The following is an 18,033-nucleotide window of genomic DNA, read 5'->3' on the forward strand; positions in this document are numbered from 1 at the left end:
CAGCAGCCAGCACCAACTTAGCTTGGAAATCTGGAAAGGAAAATCGCTGCACTCTTCTTCCTGCAGCAAACCTGTCAGAGAAGGAACGTGAGGGAGACTTGTCCAGACTTAGGAGAAGACTGATGAGATTTAGCTCTGGAATTAGATCCTGTGGTCAGAACTTGTGTTGTGCTCATGGTTCACCTGAACAAGAGGGGCAGTGTGGGACAGGCTAGTCCCTGGTGTCTACACATTGCTGGCCAGTGAGCTGTGGCAGGATCACTGTCCTTCCTGGGTGGCTTCTGCCAGGGCTTTTAGGAGAGTGCTCAGACTCACAGCTGTGATGCAGCTGAGAAGCTGTTTGTGGCCAGGCTCCATTTCCACAAACACTTTGACTCCCCTCTCCCCTTCCCAAAGATTTGAGCTGATTTACTGAGTTTTAGAGAAGCAGGACATGAGGGGGAAGCCCATGTGATCTCCTGGTTACTGAAGATCTGAGGGAGGGGGGAGATTGGGATAACACGAGTGAAGCAGTCTTGTGGCGAGGTATGGCTGTCCTGGGTAGGTTTTGGGGATGTTTCTCACTGCTGAAGTGATGCTGCTGTCCCCTGAGCAGAGGAGCAGGTCAGCCTGAGAAAAGCTGCAGTGTGGCAGGAGAGGAGCAGGTAGCTGATGGGGATTCCTGCTGCAGGAGATCAGCTTTGCTCTGATTAATAGGGAGTTCTTTGGGAAGTTTACTTGGAAAGCATCCCAAACGAGGAGCAGGATAGAACATTGTCTCCAGACTTCCCCCTTCTGGCCCTGGACTTGCTCTTGTCTTCTCTGAAGTGTCTGATGTGGCACTTACAGCCATCCCCTAGACAGGCCACACACTGCACAGCACCCAGCAGGCTCTGGTCTTCCAGCTGGTTGTGTGGTGACTGGAAGAAGTGATTTTACGGAACCCAGAGGTGTCCAGTTGTCCTGGGGTGTCATTCCCAACCTTGTCCTGCTTAGACTCAGGCTGAGATTGAACCAGCCAGAGCCCTTGGAACACAGCTGAGTCCTGATCTGGGCCAGTGGAGCAGGCAAGGTGTGTATGGAGCTGGTTAGGATCTTGGTTCCACAGCTGGAGCCTCTGGTGTGAGGAGAGCCCCGTCAACACAGCAGGCAACGATGGGCACCCCTGCAGCCACGGAGAACTTGCATTTTGTGGTGCTCGGTGGCAGGAGTGTCGGGTCCCTGCCGGTGGCAGCCGCGCTGCTGTGTCCTGGGTCACAAGCAGGGCTGGCAGCCGTGACGAAGGCCCCGCCGTCCTTGCTCCGTGCTCGGAGCCGGCTGCGCTCGCCGCGGCCCGTGAGTGCAGCGAGCGCGCCCTGGGGAAGGGCGGCCGTGTCACGCAGGGCCACTGCGCTGAACGAGCTCTGCGGCGAGGCCACGCTCCCCGAGTGCCGCTTGCCTGTGGTGTGGTTTTGTTCTCAGTGCAGTGTAGGACCGAGTGGTGTTTCCGCAGTGTCCCCGTCCGGCTCGGGGGTGCTTGTCCTGCCGGCCGTGCCCGTGCCAGGCCCCCCGCGCCGGGGCCGCCGCCCGGCTGCTCTCGTGTATAGTGTTCTGGAGTGTGACAATTCTTGTTCCTGAGGTGCTCGTCCGTTTGGTTTTCTGCTGTGAAGGGTGTCGTGCTCCCTTTCTCCTGTTCCTGGTGCCGTTCCCGGCCCCGGGCAGGGGTCCCGCGCCAGCCCGCCCGGGATTTGTGTATCTTGTGAATTGTGTACAGTCGCTCCCGGCCGGAGCCGGGGCTGGCGGACAGAAGGGTCACCCAGAGGGCTCCGGGCTCGGTGCAGGCGGTATTTATTGCTAAGTTATTGCCGTTATTTATTCTGTACAGTGTCCGCCGCCTATGTACGCGACAATAAACCGCTTCCACAGCCGCGCCTGCGCGTCCTTGGGGTCCGCCCGCCGCCAGGGGGCGCTGCCGCGCGGGGGGCGGTGCCGGAAGCGGCGCGCGCGCTCTGGCCGGAAGGCGGAAGCGGCGGAGCCGAGCCCGGTGGCGGCGGGGGCGCGGCGGTTCCGGGGCGATGGCGGCGGGCGGCAGCCTGAGCCGCTCCGAGCGGAAAGCGGCGGCGCGCGCCGAGATCCTGCAGCAGGAGGAGCTGCGGGACCGCCGGAGACAGGTACGGTACGACGCGGCCCGACCCGTTCCACCTCGCCGCGGCGGGCCGCTCTGACCACGCGTGTGCACCGGGCAGGTGTCCCGCATCTGGAGGAAGCCGCCGGCGGAGCGGAGCCCCGAGGAGTGCCAGGTGCTGAGTGAGAGCGAGGACATCGTCAGGGAGCTGGAGAGGCGCCGCAAGCGGCGCGAGCGGCTGCGGCGGCGGCAGGAGGAGGTGGGCGGCGGGGGCGCGGCGGGAGCGGGGAAGCCGCGCCGGGGATGGCGGGGAGCGGCCGCGGAGAGGCGCGGGGGAGGCCGCAGGGCTGGCTGCTGCCGAGCTCTGCAGGCGCAGCAGGTGAACAGCCGCTGTGCCCCAGTTCCGGGGACGCGTCTGCGCTCCGGGCCCTGCCCGGTGATTGTCGCCGGCCAGCCGCGCTCCAGGCGCGTGTGGCTGTGCGGGCAGCTCAACCGAGAGGGTGGGTCAGCAGCTTCCGGCCTCCGGGAAGCTTTTTGCCGTGATCCTCCCATTAACAATGCCCACGTCCTTTTCATTTGGAAATCGCTGTTGATGTTGTGTTTGCGTTGCTTCTCCTGGTTGGCCCAAGCCCATCAGGAGATGCTGCTCTCTGTGGCTCGGTGCCATGGCCCGCACGAACCCGAGGTGTGTTTTGCAGGTGTGTGATGAGCCAGAGGAGCTGGCGAGGAAGGTGGCCGAGCTGGCAGCGGCCGTGCGCGGCGCCAGGCACCTCGTCATCTACACGGGCGCCGGGATCAGCACGGTGCGTTGGGGCACAGCTGGCCCTGCAGGGCTGCCTTGGCCAGGCTGCCGCCTGCCTCTGCAGCGAGCACAGACGCGTGTGAGCCTGGCACACTGCACGGCTCCTGCGGCTGGCAGTTCAGGCTGCACCCCGGGTCATTCCTGCTGCCTGTGGCCGCATCGCCTCCGGCCGTGCAGGAGGCACAGCCTGAGCAGGAGGACTCTGCTCTTGCTTCACTCGAGTCTCTTCCATGACTTGGTGTAAAACCTCAAGCCAGTTAGCTCAGGAATGTTGTATGTCTTATCTGACATGCAGAGACAGCTGGGGATCATTGGAATTTATAAACTGCAGTTTGAGAATTGTTTTATTGCAGTAGCCTGGGGCAAAGCAGCAGTCTGGTTCTACCTCTTCTAATGTGCCATCTGCCACCTTTGTGTGAGCTCTGCCACTCCATTCTCTGCTGAAATGGAGCATGACTCAGGGCAGGGGGCTGGGAGCTCATGTCACCTGTATTTTTGCTAGAGATGCTGAGTGTGAGGTGCCAGAACCAGAGTCTAGGGAAAATAAGAAAAGGCTCAAGAATGGAGTTCTGTGTAGCAAAATGGGAAGTACAAGGATGAGAAAGAGTTCTGGAGGGATTCCATAATCATAAAATTGAAGAAAGCTAACACTAGAAGAGAAAATGGGAGCTGAAATGTAGAAGAGCGAGAGAAAACAGAGGAGGAGCTTTCCCTGTGTTTAGGGAACAGCTATGCTGGAAAACTTGGAGTGAATGAAAAGCAGCGATGGCTGGAGGTGTCTGGCTGTCCTGGGTGGGCCTGGGTTGGCTGTGTTTGTGCGCAAGGGCTGTGACAACCCTGCCCCATCAGGCCTGGTTTTCTCTCCTGGTGACAGGCGGCTTCGATCCCAGACTACAGAGGCCCCAATGGCATTTGGACACTGCTGCAGAAGGGCAGGAGTGTCAGGTGAGGAGCCAAATTCTGAACTCTGTGACAGAAAGCTGATACTGGAAGAGGTTAATGGCAATTCCAACTTTTTTTTTTTTTTCCCCTTGCTTCTTGTCAGGGCTGCAGACCTGAGTGAGGCAGAGCCCACGCTCACTCATATGAGCATTGCCTGCCTGCACAAGCACAACCTGGTGAGATATTTTTACCTCCCCTTACTCACGTTCCTCTGCCTAAGAATGATAAGCCAGCAGGGAATAGTCAGAGAATATTGTCTGACTATGTTTTTGGCTCAAGTGGCTGCATATCCATGTAGGAAAATGTGTCCAAGCCTTCCTCAGTCAGCTGCAGGCTCCAGCTCTGGCAGGTTTTCCCCTGGTGCCTTTTCTTTAACATGTTGTATTTGTACCTGGTGAGGCTTGTCTGGGGAGCTGGTCACAAATCAGCCAGCCCTAGAAATGTTCTGTTGAGCAGGAGGAGGTTTCCATTTAGCTTTCACAAAGGTCTGCTCACCATGCTCTTCCCCTGCGGGTCCTGCTCTGATTAGAGGCTGTTGGTGCATTTGGGACATGGCCATCCCCTGCCTGGAGGGATCCCTGTGTGTTTCCAGGAGCTGAGTGCTTTGTTCCCTTCAAGGTGCAGCACGTGGTGTCTCAGAACTGTGATGGGCTGCACCTGCGGAGCGGCTTACCCCGAGCTGCAATATCTGAGCTGCACGGGAACATGTACATAGAGGTGAGTGGCCAGAGCAGGAAGAAGTCCATGTTAAGTGGCCTCACAAAAAGAGAATGTAAACTCTTGATCTGCCACTAGCTCAGAAGGAGCTGGTTTTCAAAAAAACCTTGAGGTTTTCCAAGTTAGCATCTGATCCCTGATGCTTCTGTCTACAACTTGTCCACAGAAATGCTTTTCTTCCAAGAGAAGAGGTTTGCTCCTGGCTTCTAGTGGGTGGGATGCTGACAATGTGATGGGGTTTCTGCTTTTGTCCTGCTCCAGGTCTGCACTTCCTGCACCCCCAACCGAGAGTATGTGCGAGTGTTTGATGTGACAGAGCGCACAGCCCTGCACAGGCATCACACGGGCAGGATGTGCCACAAGTGTGGGGCACAGTTGAGAGATACAATCGTCCACTTTGGGGAGAAGGGGACATTGAGACAGCCCCTGAACTGGGAAGCAGCAACAGAAGCTGCAAGCAAAGCAGATGTGATTCTTTGTCTGGGTTCCAGTTTAAAGGTAACTTTAGAGACTCGGTGAAGATTGTTAGCAGCATTCCCTCTTGGTGATACACCTTGGTGCTGAGCAGTCTCCTCCCAAACAGACAACTGTAAACTCTGGTGTCAGGATTCGCCCAACATCTGTGATAGTCTCTCTTCCTCCCTCTTTCCCCTCCTGGTAATACATTCCTTTTCCTCTCGCTGATACGGTTCACGGCTGCGTGTGCCTGTGGCTGTGCTGATCCTCTGTGCTTTGTGGCAGGTTTTGAAAAAATACCCGCGGCTCTGGTGCATGAGCAAGCCCCCCACACGCCGGCCCAAGCTGTATATTGTGAACCTGCAGGTGAGATAAAGCCCCCGGCGCTGGGCTGGCCAGGTGTGAGCCAAGGGGCCGTGGATGTGCGGGGCCCGGGGCAGGAGCCCCCGCTGCCGCCGCGGGGAGCCGCCTGCAGCCGGCTCTGCTCTCCTCGCAGTGGACCCCGAAGGACGATCTGGCCGCCCTGAAGCTGCACGGCCGCTGCGACGACGTGATGCGGCTGCTGATGGCGGAGCTGGGGCTGCAAATCCCGCGCTACGACCGGTGAGCGGCGGGGCCGCGTGCGGGGGAGCCCCGGCCCGGGGCCGCCTGCAGCGCCCACCGCCGCCCTCTCCTTCCTTCCGCAGGGCGCGGGACCCCATCTTCGCGCTGGCCGAGCCGCTGCGCCCCGGGGAGGAGGGCACGCACTCGCGGAAACCCGTGGCGCCGCCCCGGGAGCGGGAGGAGCCCCGGGAGCAGGAGCAGCCCCGGGAGCGGGCGGAGGCGGCTGTCGGGCGGCCCGGGGGGTGGCTCGGCCGCGGCTGCGCCAAGGGCGCCCGGCGCAGGAAGAGCCGCTGAGCGCGGGGCGGGGCGGGCGGCGCCGGTGACAGCGCGGCCATGCTGCGCAACGGGGCGGCGGGCGGCGGCGGAGCCGCGGCGGGCGGCGGCGGCGGCCACCGGCCCGTGCGCGTCTGGTGCGATGGATGGTGAGTGGGGCGGGCGCGGGGCCGGGCGATGTCGTGGCGCCGCAGAAATAAACCGTGTTGGCTACGCTGGTGCCTCCGCCTCCTCTGTCACCGCGGCGGAACGGGCCCGGGCCCGCGGCGCTCTCCGCGCTGAGCCGCCTCCGGCGCCGGGCGAGCGGCGGCGGGCGGAGCTGGCCACAGACCGCTCCGGGGCCGGGAGCGCCCTCGGCCGCTTAACGGGCGCCGTTCCTGGGGCCGGTCCGTTCCTCCGGGCTACAGCCAGCACCTGCCGGGCAGGGACCGGCCGCTGCAGCAGCAGGGCCGGCTCGCCGCGCTGGAGGGAGCGCTGCTGCGGGCCTGGGGCCGGGCCGCACCGGCACAGCCCTGCCCGGCAGCAGAGACCTTCAGCCCCAAAGCTGGGGCAGAGCCCGCAGCTTGCACCGGAGCGTGCCGGTGTGCCCGGGCTGACCGGCCCTTCTCTTTGCAGCTATGACATGGTGCACTATGGCCACTCGAACCAGCTGCGCCAGGCGCGGGCCATGGGCGATTACCTGATCGTTGGGGTCCACACGGATGGTAAGAGCCTTTACCTGGATTCATCTCGTGCAGCCCCTCAAACTGCCCGGCAGCATTAGCCCCATGAGAACCAAGAGTTCCTGATAGGATCAGGCTTCATCCTGCATCTGCTCCAGGATCAGTAGCCTCCAAGAGAAAGACATCCCTTCTCTGGGAGTGGAGTTACCCCTGTCACATTTTTGGACTGAGGATTAGGTGGGTCAGACCTTGCAGGCTCCGAGGGTTAATCTGTGTTCTGTGCTATGTGAAACAGCTGAAAATCAGTCTGCTTTTGCTGGTAAGAGGTGCAGAACTTAGATTTCAAAACAAGTTACCTTGTGGAGAAAACTCATTTCAAGGCCATCTGGAAGTTAAGTGCCAGAAACAAATTCTGTCATGTGAAGATGTATTTTAAATGAGTTTATGGATACAGAATTTCCAGTATGAACCAGATGTAGTATGAAGTTACTGTTTAAGAGGGAATTTTTTCCTAGGGGGAGGCCCAGCTCATCCCCTCAGGAAGAACTATCTGGGTACAAGGAAGCACTGAGACCTTTTGCCCTCTGAGTGAATTATAGGGCTCTTGTTAAATGTTTAAGAAATGCAACTGAATCAAAATATTTCCTGATCCATCTGGGGCTTCCTTTGCTACCACGGACTGATCCAAATCTGAGGATAAGCCTGCAGTGAAGTTCACCTGCCCATGGAAGGAGTGGAACAGTGACTGAGAGCCACTGTAGCTGCAGGACGTGCTTCTAACTGGAATTTCGTTTCTCCCCCAGAGGAGATTGCCAAGCACAAGGGTCCCCCCGTCTTCACACAGGAGGAGAGGTACAAAATGGTGCAGGCCATCAAGTGGGTGGATGAGATTGCTCCTGGAGCTCCTTACGTCACCACGCTGGAAACCCTGGACAAGTACAGCTGCGACTTCTGCGTGCATGGGGGTGAGTGGTGTTTGGGGCAGTGGCTGTGCTAACATGGGCTGTGTGCTGCAGGTGCCCTGCTGAAAACCAGCAGCGTCCTGGGGGCTGCAGGGTCAGGGGGACAGAGCTCTGCCTTCTCAGCACCTGCACTGGGCAGCACAGCTGCTTCTGGTTGCATGGGCTGGAGAAACATCAGTGTGCTCAAAATCTCGAGAGTGGACAGGGCCTTTGGTTTGAACTTACAAAGGTGAAATGTGTCATTTAAAATTATCCCAAGGTTGCCCTTAGCACCAGCAGAAATTTGTGCAAAGCCATTTACAAAACTTAAGTGTGAAAAACACTATTGAAAAGGAAAGCATGCAGAAATACAACCATGCTTATTTCTACTTATCCTGGGACAAGGTTAGATCTGAAAAGCTCCTCTCTTTATCCAGCTGATAAGCTGTTCAGTGGCTCAGCTGACTGTGTGGCCAGAGACCTAGTTCTTAGTGTGAACACTTTTTGGTGTACAGTTGCTAAAGAGAACCAGTGTTCTGAGGAAATGTTCTTGCTCTGGGACTCTGTCCCTTCCTGGGCAGCTGCCAATGCTTATTAAGCCTCAGCCCTTCTTCCCTGCCCCTCTGAAGCAATTTTGTTACTTTGACCAGGAGTAGTCTTTGCACTCATTTCGTGTATCTCTCATCTGATCCCAGCCACCTGCTGTTGATAAGCCAAGTATTTCACAAAACGTAAATAAATCCTTAATCTTTAGAAGATAAATATTCTTTTTTCACGTGGATGGAGTGGTTATCAAATTCCTCATTAACTTCTTTGAGTGTGTTTGGTGTACGTGATCACTTACAGGGTGTGGTGAGGGGTGATGACAGCAGGGGAGTGCTCGTGGCCCCTGCTCCAGCTGCTTGCATTTGTCCCCTCTGCCACCTGCTGACCTGTCGCAATCGTTTCGTGCTCTCCTGAGCAACACCCCTGCACCGGCAGTTTCGCCAGGCTGTGTTTGTGCAAAAGCTGAATTTGGAAATAGCTGAGCTTACCTGAGGTGGTGACAGCAGCCCTGTTTGTGCCTCTGCTGGCATGCCAGGCAGTGTGTGCCCTCCTGTGCCTGTGCTCTGAGGGGAGGCTGTGGGGTTTTAGGAGAACTGAGCAGGACTGAGGCACCCCACTCTGCAGGCACACTCATGGGCTGCCCTCTGACTCTTTTGGCAAAGGGAAACCAGCTTAGCTTTTGCTTTGGAAGCCTTTGTACCATCCCCAAAAGTATGAGAGGTGTTTCTGCAGAGGGAGTTGGGAGCCATGTGCCAGAGATGAACCAGAATGGCCTCAGTAGAAGGGTCCTGGATGTCACTGTGGGAGTGCAGTCATTGAGAGGAAGAACATTCCATTGATTGAAAACTTGTAACATGAGCCAAGGGTTAAAACCAGTCCCAGAAGAGCTAAAAGGCTCATTTTGAGCATTGATACAGATAGTGCTTGTTTATTGTCATTCAGACAATAATCAATCAGCTGTGCCTGCTGCTGCAGGGCACCCAGCAGTGCACCAGATGGGTAATGGTGTTCAGGTCCAGGAATATCCTTGTCTCCACAGACACAGTAGTCTTAAAAACCCCTGACATCTTTGTGTGGCACAGGACATGTCCCCTATGCGTGCACAGGGATTTGGATTGCAGAGTTGTAGGTGTGTGGGACCTGCACAACTGCTGCTTTTGTGCAGGAGAGCTTGGGTACAGTTCTGAGGCTTTTCTCTCTCTGCAGATGACATCACCTTAACTATCGATGGCAAGGACACCTATGAGGAAGTAAAGACAGCAGGGCGATACAGGTAACCTCTTGCTGCTTACCTGTTTATCTTGTTTTGGGCAGAGTTCCTGGGACTTTGTGCTTTGAAGGGAAGTCAGATGGAACATACCACTCTTCAGGTCATGCCTGAATTTGGCTGTATGTGTGTCAGAGCTTCAGCTGCTCCCAGCATTTTGGCTTCAGGGAAGTGGGGCAGACATTCCTGCCCAGTGGGGTTATCTGGTTCCTGGCAGAGGCTTGGTCTGGTTTTAAAGCCTCACTGAGAGCTGGCTCTGGTGGGAAGCCTGAGTGAGGGAAGCGTTCACACGAGCAGTTGCCGCGACGTGAGGATGATGCAGAGGCTCAGCAAAAAAATGCTGTTCTTGAGAAGGAAGGCTTCCTTAGGACAGCCCCTGGTTTGCATTTATCAGGTGTCACAGGGGTCCCCGTGGCAATGGTGGGAAGACAGAGCCTTCTGGCTCCTGTGGCTTCTGCTTCATCCTTTGCTTGTCTCCCGCAGGGAATGCAAACGCACTCAAGGCGTGTCCACCACTGATCTTGTTGGCCGCATGCTGCTCATGACTAAGGCTCACCACAGCAACATAGTGAGTCAGAGGGCTTTGGTGGGAGGTGGAGTACAGGGCATGCACAGCTCTTCCCCTCTGCTCCCCAGACGGGGCAGAGCAGAGGAGCAGAGCTCCTGGGCCTGGCTCCCAGGTGCTTGGAGAACGGGCAGTGGCAGCAAAATAGCCTGCTCATGTTTGCTTCAACGTGTCTGAGATCACAGAGTGATGGGACAGACTCTGATGCCTCATGATCAGTGTGGGCCTTGGGAATGTTAGGGGAGCTGCAGGCAAGCCCATGACTTCTCCCAAGGTGAAATAACACAGTGCAGGCACATTGATCTGTCAGCCAGGTGCTGCCAGAGTTAGAAATTCCTCTGCCTTCCTACTGAGCTTCATGCTTCTGCCTTCTGTTGTCTTGAGTCTAATCAGACCTTTCTTGAGTCTCCTCAGCTCACTCTCTGGTTGGGAGCTAACCTAACCAGGGAAAAGTAAAGTCAGTGGTTTTATGTCAGGTAATGAGTTGAGTTTACTGAGTAATGAAGTAATCTGTGAATAGAATCACCTGGATAACTGCAGAAACAAGTGACCCACAGGCAAATTGAGGGACATGTTTTGGTGTGCTGAGCTGTTAAATTGGCTTAGCTGTAGCACACGAGTTGACACCGAGATCTGCCCGGTGCTGCTGGCTGCTGCAGATACCTAAGCCTGCCTCTTGTGAGGGTCTTTGGCAGGAGAAGGGATGCTGTCCTGTCAGGGGCTTGCTGGGCTGAGGGAGGATGCAGCTGTGCAGCACTCTTGGGGCTGCAAGTTGGGCAAGAACCACCTTTGCTGGCAGTGCCAAGCTGGGATCAGATAAGGACACATTTCCTCTGACTCATGCTGGGACAGGACTCTGGTTTAGGTATTAACCAGTTTGTCAGCATTCAGTGCCCTGGATCCCTGGTGTGCATTTTGAGTCTAGCCTTCCCAGCACTTCCCACACACAAGCATGTCTTGGTCGGATGAGCTGTGCAAGTGCTTAAACATTTTGACTCTTTATCTCCCTTCAGGATGAGGACCTAGACTATCGGAAGCACACTGACAACTTTGGGAAGGTAATGTGAGTTCTGGTCGTGGACGTCTGGTTGTTGTCCTGCCTGAGAAAGATTTCCAGTGTGCTTTCTGGCCTGTTGCAGGCTTGTTTGTCCTCCCACGTGTAGCAGTAATGTCTCAGTGAAAGTCTGCTGTCCCCATATGGCAGCGCCTGCAGAGGGTGTGAGGGGCAGGTGTGGCACAGGGCAGTGCACGAGGTGTCCTTCAGTGGGACCACAGGGCTGCTGTCCCCTCTGAGCCTGCTGTGCTGGGCTCCTTCCTTGCTTGTAAATTCCTTCCTGCCACTTCCCAAGTGCCCATGGTTCCAGCCTGGGGACAGCCTCTGAGGATGCTCCTCCCAGTGCTGGTGTTGTGTTGCAGGTGTTGTGTTAGGTTTGGGAGGTGTGGACACAGCAGCTGCATGGCCACACTGGTGCAGAGCTCGAGGGCAGTGCAGCCCTCTCGGTGTTCCAGTTGCCAGCTCCAGGCTCTCAATACTCCTAAAGAGCCAGCCCTGTTTATTTCCTTGGGAGCTGGATTGTCCCTACTTAATGAGCTGCACCAGCAGCTTGAGCAAGTCTTTTTTACTCACAGGGGATTTGCTGACCTGTCAGAATCTTCCTTAGTTCCCCACTATTTGGGGGGTTTTGAGTAGGTGTTTTGGGGCATGTTGCTCTAGCACGGCTGTTTTCTGGGGCATGGGTAGAATGGATCAGGGACCCTACGTGACCCTGACAGCTGAGCTGTCTGCGTGCTGCCCTTTGCAGAGCCTGCTCTGGCCTCAGCTGCAGTGTCTGTGTCCTGCCAAGTCCCGTGGAGCAGCTTTGGGTGGCAGAGCAGGTGACTTGGTGGCTGTTTGCACAGCTCCCATGTGGTGGAGACCGAGCTCTCTCCTCAGAGCTGAGGGGCCAGGCAGGTGCCCTGAGGCTTGGCAGAGCGTAGGTTGGCTGCGTGTTGTCTCCTGAGCACGTGTTGCTTCTCATGGAAATTCAAACCTGCCCTGTTGTCTTCCTCCTTCCTGAGCTTTCCTCTTGGCATCTCCTGAGCTGTCTGCTGAGGTGATGATTTGGACAGGGCATAAAGGGCTTTGCAAAATTATCTAAACACTCGATGCCAGGAATGTAGAAAGTCCAAGGTGCTGGGAGTTGTTCCAGTTGCCAGCAAATTCAGACGAGCAGATTGGCCAACACTGTGCTCTGCGTTGTCCAAACCTCCTCCCAGAGCCTGAAAAGAAGCCATGTCTGGTGTGTGTTTCCACAGGGGCCCAAAGGTCACAGTCCCTGGACTGGCGTCTCGCAGTTCCTGCAGACATCCCAGAAGATCATCCAGTTTGCGTCGGGGAAGGAGCCGCAGCCGGGGGACACCATCATCTATGTGGCTGGAGCCTTCGACCTGTTCCGTATCCTTGGTTCTCTTTGGCTGCACAGTGGTCTTTGTTTGATGTTCTCATGCTGGCAGGCACCAGACTGCATGTTTGCCTCATTTTATTTTTTCTTTTCTGTATCTGCATGTGAAGGAGGAGTCAGGAGCGAGTTCTTCCTGGCAGTTTTTTAGTCACAGGATGCTGAGAAAGAAGCTATAGCTCCTCTGTGGAGCAATCTGTGGCTGTTGGATTTCAGGGAGGCAGATGGATACTCTCAACACTCTTAACGATTATGGTGAGGACTGGCTGCCACAGTTTCTGGAGGTGACACGCTGTTCCTGGGGCAGGCTTTGAGGCTTTGTGCCAGAATATCTGGAACAAGTAGAAATTCTGGATAGAGGCAAAGCTGAGTCCATGTAAGGTGGAGCTGAAAAAGTCACTGACTTTTGCCCAGAATCAGTGGAACCTGAGGAGGGAGGCAGCAGCTGTTCTTGCAAATAGGCAATAAGTAGTGCAAGAATAAAATCCTAGGGATTCCTGTCCCCCACTGTCATTTTTTAGTGACTCTGTTTCTGTCTTCCTCCCTCTCTTTTCCATGTGAGTTTCAATTCCTGAAACAGATCTGCAGATGTTGGTCATGTGGATTTCCTGGAGAAGGTTCACCAGTTGGCAGAGAAACCCTACATCATTGCTGGGCTGCATTTTGATCAGGTCCGTGTAGAATCTGTCCCAAGGCAGAGCAGCTTGGGCCTGTTCTCTGAACAGGCAGGCTGTGCTCCCTGAGACAGGACAGGGATGTATTGACCAGTGCAGGAATGTCATTTTGGGAGGGAGCAGGAGGGAAAGGAGTTGCTCTGTCTCCCTTCTGACTGTGCCTGGTGCTTTGCTGTAGGAGGTGAATCGCTACAAAGGGAAGAACTATCCCATCATGAACATCCACGAGAGAACCCTCAGTGTCCTGGCCTGCAGGGTGAGTTGGTGTCTCTGCACTCTTCCAGAATTGCCCAGAGCCTGCTGGTGTTCACTTGTGTTCAGTGACCTTGCAGGAGTTCCTTGGTGTGCCCTGAGAAGACAGACAGGATGAATCACTTGAGGCTGCCAGAGGTGCTGATGAACCCTTGGGAGGCTCTGCTGGGCTCTTGTGCCATCCTGGCTGATCCAAGCTGGTGACCCATGCACTGCTGGCAGTGACAGGGCCAGATGCCACGTAGGGACCTGTGTGGCTCAGACATGTGCCACCAGAAAACTCTGGTCCCTGCAGCAGGGGAGAAAATGCCTGGGACAAAATTATGGGGAGCCCCAGAAATGTGTGCCTGGAGCAATTAACTTTTGGATTTGCTCTGTAGGCACAGAAAGGACATTCTATGGAGGAACAGAAAGCTGTTGTGTGACAATCAGTTGCTGCTGAACCCACTTCTCTGTTCCCTTGTTTGAACTTCTGACTCTATAGCCAGGTGACCTGCTCAGGTCTCTTTAAGAAGCAGCTGCTTTCTGGCTTGGGATTGGATTTTGGGGTTTTGTTTGATGGGGTTTTTTTTCAAATCTGGACTCTGCCTGGTTCCTTTTTTAGTATGTCTCAGAGGTGGTGATTGGAGCTCCCTATGCTGTCACTGCTGATCTGTTGGATCACTTCAGGGTGAGTCCTTACACATGGATGGATGTGGAGATGTGTGTGGGGAGCCAAAGTGGTGCAGGACAGCACAGGGTTGCAAGCAGGGAGTGTCCTGCTCAGACTGGGACTGCCTTGCTGGTGCAGGAGGGTGGCTGTGCTGGTCTCCTGGCTGTGCTCAGTGGGAGTAGTGGCAGGAAATGTCCCTGTTATCTTTTGGATGTTGTCGGTGACTTTTGTGTCCTCCTTCAGGTAGCACTTGTTTGTCATGGGATGACTGAGGTGGTGCCAGACAAGGACGGTTCTGATCCATATGAGGTAAAGTGCCAGTGGCTTTGTCACCATTTGATAGACAGAACCTGGCTCTGGTTGTGTTCCTGGACTGAGGTGGTGTATTGCAGAGGAGGCTTTGGCAGGAGATGCAGCTTTTCATCCACCCCTGAGGGCAGCTACGTGCAGCAGTCAGTAAATCTTTCCCAGCAGCTCCACTCTCCCAAGCACTGTTTTGCTCTGCCAGTTTCTGATGCCTTCATGGCAGACTGAGAAATCCTGTGTGCTTTGCTCTCTGTCCTGGGCAGGTCCTGTGTACGTGGAGCTTTGCTTTCAGGGGGTGTTTGTTGTGCCTCCGAGGAGATCACTGCATCCTGCCTGTCACCCTGCACAGCTCAGCTGCACACCCAGGCCCCGTGTGTTTGCACAGCCCTGTCTGTGTCTGTTTGCAGGAACCGAAGCAACGTGGCATTTTCCAGCTGGTGGACAGTGGCAGCAATCTCACCACAGATCTAATTGTGCAAAGAATCATCAAGAACAGGTTGGATTTGTCTCTGGTTCTGTCACGTACTGTTCCATCCAGAGTGTCTGGGGACTGATGGATGAGGCCAGACAGGGAGAGAAGGTGTTATCTGAGTCAGCAAACTTGGCTTCCTCCTTCATGGCTTGGGCAGGCTGTAGATGTGATTGTACCAATCTGTACAGGGAAGGGAACAGCTGAACTCTGCTGTGTCAGAACATGCTGCACGGCACATTTATTGGTTTTCCTCCTTTAATGATAAATTTCCTTTGCTGTATCCTGGGTGAAAGAGCATGTTGGCTTCTTTCAGAGCTTTGGCCTTTTAGGCCTGAGTCCTTCACTTTCAGCACCTTGGCTCACATCAGTGATAAATAAGATTTTGGTGTTACAACACCCAGGACAGCCCAAGAATGGAATAGCAGCTTCTTCCACAGAGGGAGACAGAAGTTGTGACCAGTGTGGGAGTCCAGGACTGCAGAATGCTGGCAACAGCCATGGGAAGCTCTGGGAGAGACTCTGGGGGTTTCTGAAGTGCTCTCAGAACTGAGCAGCATAGAAGGCGATGCTCCCCTGCTCCAGGTGTTTTGTCTACAAGCATCATGTGTGAATGAGAATCTTAGGGCATTGTGTGGTATTTGCAGGCTGGAGTTTGAAGCTCGCAACCAGAAGAAAGAAGCAAAAGAGCTGGCTGTGCTGGAGGCCATGAGGAGGCTGGAGGAGGAGAAGCACTAGTGGGGATGGGTGAGCCACAGAGTGCTGCAACTTCACCCTCTGGCAGAGCAACTGCTCTTCAGGAAAGGAGCCCTGAAGAGGGGCAGCGCTGCTGGCACGCAGGATGTGCCGTCCTACCCTCTGCTGTCCTAGCTGCTCCTGCACTAATTATGCAGACATAACGAGCTGGGGTTCCGTTGCCTAGTTTGATCTCCGTTAATCAGTCCTTGTCCCTTTTCCCAGGAGGAGATTTGACAAAACAAAAAGGTTTTAATTATAACTAATGTTTTAACATGTTGATGTGCTTTTACCTTCTGCCATTTCTGGCTCTCAGTGGGAGGGCAGTGGAGGAGCTGCCCGTGCCCCTTGCCCTGCCCTGGCTGCCCTGAGCAGGCTCTGTCTTGCAGAGCAGCCCCTGGGCAGTGTGTGGGTGCTGGACAGGCAGAGCAGCCTCGGGGACAGGACAGGGCTCCTGTGGTTCCTCCTGCAGGGGCTGGCTGCCAGAGGTGGTGCTGGGCTCTGGGTTCACTGTGCTGCCTCTTCTCAGCTCCTGCCCCTGCCCACAGCCAGAGCCACTGTGGGCTGAGCTGGGTAAAGGCAGATCCTTTGCTGCCCCAGTGCCAGGCTGCAGGTGGCAGCTGCTGAAGGGGCAGGTGCTGCTGTGTCCAGGTGTTTCCCCACACAAGGCACAGGGATCCTGGGGCCTTTTCCCAAAGCTCTCCCATCTGCAAGGCAGCAGGACCCGATGGACCATGCTCAGAGCCTACCTTGTGCCCAGTGGGTTACCTGAGCCTGGGACCTGGCCAGGTGAAGGTTTGGGGTTGTTTTCTGATGGCTGACATGCTGATGGCTGAGGGGAGTGCAGGGCTGGGAGAATGGGTCCTGAGCTGTGAGCCCCTTTTCCCTCTTACATTCCAGGATACTGTGGTGGGTATCCTGAGCAGCTCACTGCACTGTGCCAGATGGTCCTTCCAGGCTCTGTCTGGTGTCCTCTCTCTTGTAAACTTTTGTTGCTGATCATTAATAAAATGTTCAAGAGCTGTGCATTGGTCTTTTTGGGGCTGGAGCCCAGCTAGCAGAAGGGGGGCAGAGGGCCCACGTGCTGCAGCCCAGTGCACTGAGAGGGAGCACCACACTCACACTGCATCCCTGCAGCTCCATGGCAGCCACCACACACCTGCTGGCCCCTCCTGGGCTCTGGCTGGCACAGCAGGGCAGGTCCACGCGTGCCACAGCTGCAGCCACGGGCACTGGGGGGACTCCTTGGGCTCTCTCCTAATGAGCACGGCAGCCACGTGGGCCAGGCTGGCTGCTGTGTTCTGGAGCACCTCTGGGGGTGACAATCCTGGGTACTGTCCCAGGGTGCCTCTGCCAGGGCCAGCTGCCACCCCTTGTCCTGTGTGCCCCCAGTCCGTGTCCTGCTGGGCAGAGGCTGTGCCAGGTCCCCTGCAGCACAAGGGGGAGCAGGGCCTTTCTGTCTGGGGGCACAAGGGACAGTGTCACCTGCCCCCTGCACAGCCCTTGGCCCCTGCTGGCCCTGCACTGTGCCCTGCAGCTCCCACAGGCCTTGGGCCATCCTCTACGGGGTTTTGTTCTGCTGGCTACCTGAGCAGCCTCAGCACCACAGGAGGGAGGGGAGGGCTCCCCCCTCCCTGCAAGGACAGACAGCCAGAGCCATCCCGAGCAGCTTTATTGTCACCCCAGAGCCACCAGCACCGCTCAGGCAGCCGCACACCCCGCGGGGGCCAGGGACAGAGGCAGGCCTGCCTTACACCGGGCAGTCCCGGCAGCTCCGGGACCCCGGTTACACACAGCACTGCGGGAGGCACGGTCACACGGCGGGAGCAGCACAGGGCAGCCCCCGCTCCGGCGCTCACGGCAGGGCACCGCGGGGCTGAGGGGCTCCGCAGCCGGCGGGAGCACGAGCCGTGCCCAGCGCGAGCGCCGGGGCTCACGGCGGGCAGAGCCCCGCGGGCCGGGCTGGGCAGCACGCAGCGACATCGGCTCCGGCAGAGCCATCGGCGTCGAGCGGCACGGGCGGGAGAGCCCACCGAGCAGCGGCGGGGCCGGGTCCCGTAGCACCGGGGCCGCGGGGCGCCCGGCCCCGCTCCGAGCGCGGGCACCGGACACAGACACGGACACGCGACTGGCGTCGCACGTTTATTGAGCGGCCCGGGCCGGCCGGGGGCGGGCCACGGCCCGTCCCCGTGCCCGGTGCCGCCGTCACTCGCGGAACTTCCACTCCTGGCGGCACATGGGGCAGTGCTGCTGCACCTGCTGCGAGTTCAGCCACTTGAGGATGCAGTGCATGTGGAAGCAGTGCGAGCACTGCCCCCACACCAACGGGCAGTCGTCGCCGGGCACCTTACCTGCGGCACGGACACACCGTCAGCCCCGCCCCGCGCGCGGTGCCCGGTGCCGGTGCCGGTCCCGCACTCACAGTCGGGGCAGCAGCCGTTGAAGGCCATCCGGCAGATGCCGCAGTTCTCGTCGTTCGCCACCCACAGCCAAGACGCGACTCCGTGCCAGCTCCGCACGCGCACTCGCATGTTCCGCTCCCGTCCCGCTCCCGGTGCCGCTCCCGCCGGAAGTGCCGCCCGCCCCACAGAGCTTCGCGCGCCCGCCGCGCCGCGCCTCGGCCCCGCCTCTTCCGCTTCCGGCGCGGGCG

General features: G+C 57.0%; 3 protein-coding genes across 4 annotated transcripts; 2 read left to right on the top strand and 1 right to left on the bottom strand.

Annotated features, from left to right (window-relative positions):
* Positions 1-1,959: 1,959 nt before the first annotated feature.
* On the top strand, positions 1,960-5,897 carry SIRT7 (sirtuin 7). The gene is made up of 10 exons (XM_064396011.1): positions 1,960-2,129; positions 2,205-2,342; positions 2,782-2,886; positions 3,760-3,830; positions 3,931-4,003; positions 4,446-4,544; positions 4,806-5,042; positions 5,286-5,366; positions 5,497-5,603; positions 5,687-5,897. Exons 1-10 carry the CDS (start codon positions 2,034-2,036, stop codon positions 5,895-5,897), a joined length of 1,218 nt encoding a protein of 405 aa, XP_064252081.1. The 5' UTR covers positions 1,960-2,033.
* Positions 5,885-16,409, top strand: PCYT2 (phosphate cytidylyltransferase 2, ethanolamine). Its single transcript, XM_064396012.1, has 13 exons — positions 5,885-6,025; positions 6,492-6,580; positions 7,342-7,503; positions 9,232-9,298; positions 9,776-9,860; positions 10,871-10,915; positions 12,153-12,291; positions 12,884-12,966; positions 13,148-13,225; positions 13,826-13,891; positions 14,117-14,182; positions 14,587-14,675; positions 15,296-16,409. The coding sequence occupies exons 1-13, from the start codon at positions 5,937-5,939 to the stop codon at positions 15,384-15,386; spliced, it is 1,149 nt and encodes a 382-aa protein (XP_064252082.1). The 5' UTR covers positions 5,885-5,936; the 3' UTR covers positions 15,387-16,409.
* Positions 16,410-17,512: 1,103 nt separating this feature from the next.
* On the bottom strand, positions 17,513-18,026 carry ANAPC11 (anaphase promoting complex subunit 11). 2 transcript variants are annotated; one of them, XM_064395315.1, is made up of 2 exons: positions 17,735-18,026; positions 17,513-17,642 (listed from the first exon to the last, which is right to left on the bottom strand). In XM_064395315.1, exons 1-2 carry the CDS (start codon positions 17,912-17,914, stop codon positions 17,589-17,591), a joined length of 234 nt encoding a protein of 77 aa, XP_064251385.1. In that variant the 5' UTR covers positions 17,915-18,026; the 3' UTR covers positions 17,513-17,588. The 2 variants fall into 2 exon arrangements, with proteins under 2 accessions (XP_064251385.1, XP_064251384.1); XM_064395314.1 differs by having other exon boundaries at positions 17,513-17,734; positions 17,806-18,014.
* Positions 18,027-18,033: the final 7 nt, after the last annotated feature.

The sequence above is a fragment of the Passer domesticus genome, chromosome 20, assembly GCF_036417665.1.
Source record: "Passer domesticus isolate bPasDom1 chromosome 20, bPasDom1.hap1, whole genome shotgun sequence".
Lineage (NCBI taxonomy): Eukaryota > Metazoa > Chordata > Aves > Passeriformes > Passeridae > Passer > Passer domesticus.